This window comes from Drosophila pseudoobscura, chromosome 3, assembly GCF_009870125.1.
Source record: "Drosophila pseudoobscura strain MV-25-SWS-2005 chromosome 3, UCI_Dpse_MV25, whole genome shotgun sequence".
Taxonomy (NCBI): Eukaryota; Metazoa; Arthropoda; class Insecta; order Diptera; family Drosophilidae; genus Drosophila; species Drosophila pseudoobscura.
Genome location: NC_046680.1, coordinates 1,718,390 through 1,724,349, shown reverse-complemented (window position 1 = coordinate 1,724,349; position 5,960 = coordinate 1,718,390). Strand labels below are relative to the sequence as shown.

At 36.2% G+C, this 5,960-nt stretch overlaps 1 protein-coding gene and 1 long non-coding RNA gene across 2 annotated transcripts; one reads left to right on the top strand and one right to left on the bottom strand.

Annotated features, from left to right (window-relative positions):
* Positions 1 to 274: 274 nt before the first annotated feature.
* Positions 275 to 1,241, bottom strand: LOC117183634 (uncharacterized). The gene is made up of 2 exons (XR_004468761.1): positions 498 to 1,241; positions 275 to 435 (listed from the first exon to the last, which is right to left on the bottom strand). It is a non-coding gene; the product is annotated as an uncharacterized lncRNA (long non-coding RNA).
* A 1,762-nt stretch (positions 1,242 to 3,003) lies between these two features.
* Positions 3,004 to 3,525, top strand: RpL38 (ribosomal protein L38). Its single transcript, XM_015188821.2, has 2 exons — positions 3,004 to 3,157; positions 3,218 to 3,525. The coding sequence occupies exon 2, from the start codon at positions 3,218 to 3,220 to the stop codon at positions 3,428 to 3,430; it is 213 nt and encodes a 70-aa protein (XP_015044307.1). The 5' UTR covers positions 3,004 to 3,157; the 3' UTR covers positions 3,431 to 3,525.
* Positions 3,526 to 5,960: the final 2,435 nt, after the last annotated feature.

The window sequence follows — 5,960 nt, the reverse complement described above, 5'->3', positions numbered from 1 at the left end:
ACCTCTTTGCATGTGTTTACACACGCAATATGTTCCCAGCAGCACTGGGAACTAGTTCCTGACCAGGGGTACTTTCTTTACTAACCCTTAACAATGCGTTTCATCATTTCCAGTTTTACCCGCATTGTCCTACGACATGGGGACCTAGTGAACTAGTGATATGGGTACTCGTCTAGTAGCTAGTGAAATGAGTACCCATGTAGTACCTAGTGAAATGGGTACCAATGATGTAGATAGTGAAATGGGTAAACATGAAGTAAGTTATCAATCTTCATTTCATTTCATATTTAAATTTTTATTTTATTTTATAAATTTAATAATTAAGGTCTGCTGTTCGCGGTGGTACTGTTTTGAAAAAACGTTTCTTTTGCAACTGTAGGGCATTCCTAAGCTGGACTTCAGCTGATCCAGTCCCCGTATCTACAGTTATGGCATCTATATATATAAAATACAGATATAATAGGCATACAATAAAACCAAAAAGCAAATAAGCCTACCAATCAAAACTCCAAAGAAGTTCTTTAAATTTTTCAGTGTCACTTTCCATTTTTTCATTTTCGTCGATTGTCTCTGCTATTTCGCGGCCTTCAACTTTTTCTATTTCCCTGCACGACACTGTTTCTCCGCTAACACAATTATGTTTGGCTGCTTTGACTTATTATTTAAAATTCAATAATTATAATCACTTGGACAGCCGCACTGATTTGCACAAACGCACAAACGAAAACAGATAAGGGAAAGGAGAAGAGCAGATCAGCATAACTTTTAGCTACCTGCTCTCTTCATTTTCCTCTCATGCTTTTTCGTTTCTTCGTCTACTGTTGAGACGTTGCATGCCAACCGAACTAGTTCGATGGCTGGTGCGCGGTGGGTTGTAGAGTATACAGAGCAACCTTTTTGTTTCTTCTTTGAGTGGTTCGGCGTTCGTTTGCCATAGGGTTAGTCCGGTAAGTACCCATGTAGGAACCAGCCAAATCAGTAGTTCGGGCATGGTCAATCGCCACAGACAATACTAGAGGGTAATTTCTGTTTTCTGTTGTGCCTCCAGAATATTTCAAAGTATGGGTACACACGCATTCTTACGTACTTTGCGTGTGTGTGTTCTAGTATTGCTGGCCGCTAGAACTGAAATTTAAGTTTGGTTCTTGTTTTGGGTCTTTTGATGAACTGACCCACCGCCACAAAATATATGATGAATGGGCAGGGGGTGGTGGTATGGTACACTAGGGCGCGGAAAATAAAATAAAAGCTGTTATTTGTTTGATTTGCATTACAAAATATAAAATATTACAATAATATAATTATTTTTAAAGAGGTTGATCATAAGTTATTAAAATTATGTATGGTTTATACATTTATAGAATACAAATTTTTTATTTATTTACTATAATTAATCTGACTTATCGACTTGATATGACTTAATGCACTTTAAGAAGCCTACAGAATTAATCATTGTGCGAAGAGCAGCGGATGATGGATACTATCCATTTCGGGGACTGTCCGTAAGGTTTTGCCGTTCCGAAAATTTCCCAGCTAGCTCCCCATCCATTTTGGATGTTCCTAAACCGCACGTTTCTATGCGATAGTTAGCCGATGGTTTTCAAATGCAACTCTTAATTGTCATTTACAACGAAAAATGGTATTCACTGCGAAAACGTTAAAAATGATTGTGACCAAATTAGCAAAAAACAACAACAATCATTTCCAATGGCTCGGATGCATTCAAGGATGGCGATGAGATTGAATGCGACAGGGCCGAGTCTGCCAGGCTGAAGTTGCAAGTGTGTAGCGAATAAATGGCAGACGACTGACAACATAACACAAATATTTGTTTGCTCTGTAAATGCTTTATTTTATGCATAATTTATTCTTTAATAATGAGATGTTTTCGGATATTATCGAGTTGGATCTGGACGGATCATGAAGCTCCAGCACCTTTTCTGGCAACAAGGGCCCCCGCCAAAGCGAACCAAAAAAGACGACACTTCTTGGATGGCAGAGATCGCCAGAGAGCGACTCGAAGAGCATAAGGAATTTCACAGGAAGAAGGAAGAAAATGAAATGAGGAAGGAAAAGATGGTCGAGGACCTCATCAACACGCAAAAAAAATCCATAATGATTTATTGGAAGTGCTGAAAAATAAAAGCAAATAAGTTTATAATTTGCATTACGGTCTAAACAATATTTTGCGATTGCAGATTGTATCTGTTCTGCTGACTGATTCGCATAATTTTCTGTTGAACCACAGCCGAAATAATTGCTACATCTTCATCATCCATCATTATAAAAAAAAATTAATAAATCTTCCGCGAAAAATTGTGTGAGTGTGAATCGGAGTTTCACATCTCTCAAAAATCCCACCATTCCCCCGGTATGGGCTCAGTTTGCAGAGCTTATTAGGAACATACCAGATGGATGGTGGAACAACTGGAAAATTGCGGAGTGGCAAAACCTTTCCGAACATCTCCGAAATGGAATAGCCTGGTTTGTGATTTTAAAAGTGAGTCGGAACATTTTTGTAATAGTATAAACCCGATCCTCTCAGATATAATAAAATATGGGAATTGTGTCCGTTGTGGGCAATAACGGTTGTGGCTACCACCACGTAACTTTAGACGGCAAACAGACGTTACCGATCTGACAATTTTGGAACGTTTTTCGTATCCAAAATGTATGCATCACGTAATACGTTGATCTGTCATGTTAATGGTTATTATTTAATGCGCGTGTTGGTTTGTTTCAAGAAACTGTATATCATTGTTTATTTTAACGTGACGTATGTTAGTATTGTTTCTATGAATTTTACGTATCTCATTATAAAAGCCCTTACATAAATAAATTTTAATTTTCTCTTAAATATTTGTATTTGTTTTCAGTCAAATTTACCGTGTGATTAGAAATAAATTAGTAATATATATAAAGTTATCCAAAAACTGTACCATAATTTGTTGTTACTACTATGCAAAGAAATCTATGCGATGCCTTGACTTTACAACGACTACGAATTTTGATAAATAGTTTCAACACAACCTTGTGTAAATTTGACACTTCTGGTCACAACCGGAAATGGACTGCAGAATTTCCTTTCCTTTTCTGCTTTGGACCGAACAATACGCAATTTTCGAGATTGTACTTGAAACTGTAGAAATAACGCAACGTAAGTGTTTTTACTCGAGAGAACAGAACTTTTATCGAATTAACGAAATTTCTCACTTAGATGCCACGAGAAATAAAAGAAGTTAAAGATTTTCTTAATAAAGCACGTCGTTCAGATGCGCGTGCTGTAAAAATCAAGAAGAATCCTACGAATACTAAATTCAAGATCCGCTGCTCGCGCTTCTTGTACACGCTAGTGGTACAGGATAAGGAAAAGGCGGACAAAATTAAGCAATCTTTGCCCCCAGGATTGCAAGTCAAGGAGGTCAAGTAGTGCTTCGTTCGTATCCGCATCATCACGAGCAGTGCATAAATTCGATTTGTCTGGATTCAAATACTTCTTTAAATAAAATCGATTTTTAAAACGTACTGAAGGGAATCATTTTTAATATCAATGATATAACAATGAATTAAACGCACGTCTAACTGTGCCTTTGAGAATAATCACCATAAAGTAGAATTTGAGTGAATTTCGTATTATTTACCTTCGTTTACTTTATGATATGTACATATATGTATGTACATACATATGTATATGTATGCAATCGGTCGAACACTCTGAATTTATATCCGGCGTGCAGTAAAAATAAGACTTAAATAGTGAGAAACTAGTCTGAAAAAAACTGACCGTGTACAAATGTTGAAGCAACTGAACGTAACGTCTCGTTAGCTTTTTTTATTTTTACGGTAATTTATTTATTGAATGTTCTTTCTTGGATACTAATGACAAGTAGATAAATCTTTATCTAATATATATTTAATTATTTATTACAATTAATAATTTAGAGTACGGCCCTAACTAAAAAACGCGGTTGAAGTTTAGGTGACATCCAGGGAGACAGCGTTGGTAATCCGGTTTACTAGTTGAATGGTTCGAAATTTTTTTTTTTTCGAAATCCATATTGGAGCATTGAGATTGCACTATGGGTGTGATCAGAAGACTGATATACAGTATGTCAAGAAACTCTTTACACACTGAAATTAAATTACATTTTTTGACTTTGGATAAGAAAATAATGGCCTTTGGTTCAAATTTATCAAATTTTTTTAATTCCTAACCATTCAGGGATTAATTATAAAGTAGTTAGTGAAAAAAGAATAACAAAACTATAAATAGGTAACTTACAAAACAACAAAAACAATGATTACTCATTTTTGACACTGTCAAGAAACTCTTTACACAAATTATTTTCATTTTTTAAATTCAAAATTCTTATTAATTATTTAATATATTTAACTTATTTTAATATTTGGTATGTCCTCCCTTAGCATTGACTACATGCTGGAGCCGTTTTTTCATCGAATTTATCAGTTTTTGTAGGTCATACTCAAAGGGAATCTTTTGCCACTCTTCCAGTATGAATTTTTTAGATGATTGCGGTTTTTGGGCTGTCTTTTCCCAAATTCTTCTTGAAGTAGGCCCACAAATTTTCAATGGGGCTAAGATCGGGGCTCTGGGGTGGTGTATCAATAATTTTTCCACAGTTGTAAAGCACCCAAGCTCTCACATTGGACTCTATGTTTGGGATCATTGTCTTGATAAAACTTGAATTTGGCCATATTGTCCGTAATGAGCCCAAATTTCTCCGCACTGCTTTTTAAATTTGTTTTTAAAATTTGGAGGTACTGTTTGACATCCATTGTGTTCTCAATAAATGCAATATTTCCCACTCCTCGGATAGAGATGCACCCCCAAATCATAACCGCAAGTTTTCCAAACTTTACAGTCGGAAAGATGTTTCGGTTATCTAAAGCTATTAACGGCTTGCGCCATACTCTGGGTGGACCATCATTGTAATAAAGCATCATTTTTGTTTCGTCGCAATATATGACGTCATCCCAATACTTTGCCGGCTTACTGATCATGTTAACAGCGAAAGTGAAGCGCTTTTCCACATTGACCGACGAAAGCAGCGGTTGTTTTCGTGCCACTCTGGAAGAGTATTCATGGCGTAGAATAACCTGGCGTACTGTTTCGTGTGAAACAACCAAGTCAAGTTCTTCGTCAAGTTCCTTGGCCAGAGTCCTGACCGATATTTGCGGATTCTGATTAATTTTCCTCATGATTATGCGGTCTGCCCGTTTGTCTATCTTCCCTTTACGGCCACCTCCAGATTTGGTTTCCAGTCTCCCTTCGTTCTTCGCGCGACTTAGGACATTGTAAATTGTTTTCCTTGATACTGAAAACATGTCTACCATGTCTGCAACAGATTTGCCCAACTGGTGATTATAGTAAATCAACTGGACAACGTCAAAGCTTAGTCTTTTGCCAGGCATTTTAAAAATTTCAGAAAGTTAGTCTGTAGATGTCCACCGGTCAAAATTTCGCAACCAAATCAAAGTCAATGCAAAAATAGAGCAGCACTGAGCAACGCCAGAAGCATAGATTACGGTAAAATCCCGTTTTTTCTAAGAACGAGATCAAAACAGAGCTCGAAAACGAAATGTGTAAAGAGTTTCTTGACAGTGTCAAAAATGAGTAATCATTGTTTTTGTTGTTTTGTAAGTTACCTATTTATAGTTTTGTTATTCTTTTTTCACTAACTACTTTATAATTAATCCCTGAATGGTTAGGAATTAAAAAATTTTGATAAATTTGAACCAAAGGCCATTATTTTCTTATCCAAAGTCAAAAAATGTAATTTAATTTCAGTGTGTAAAGAGTTTCTTGACATACTGTATGTACATATGATGATTTTTATATGATGATGGGACTTGTCCTTTCCGGCTTTAAGGATCATTGTGATGACAGATTTCTTCCATTATTGAGGATAGTAGCCTTGTTTCAACATGCTGTTGAATAT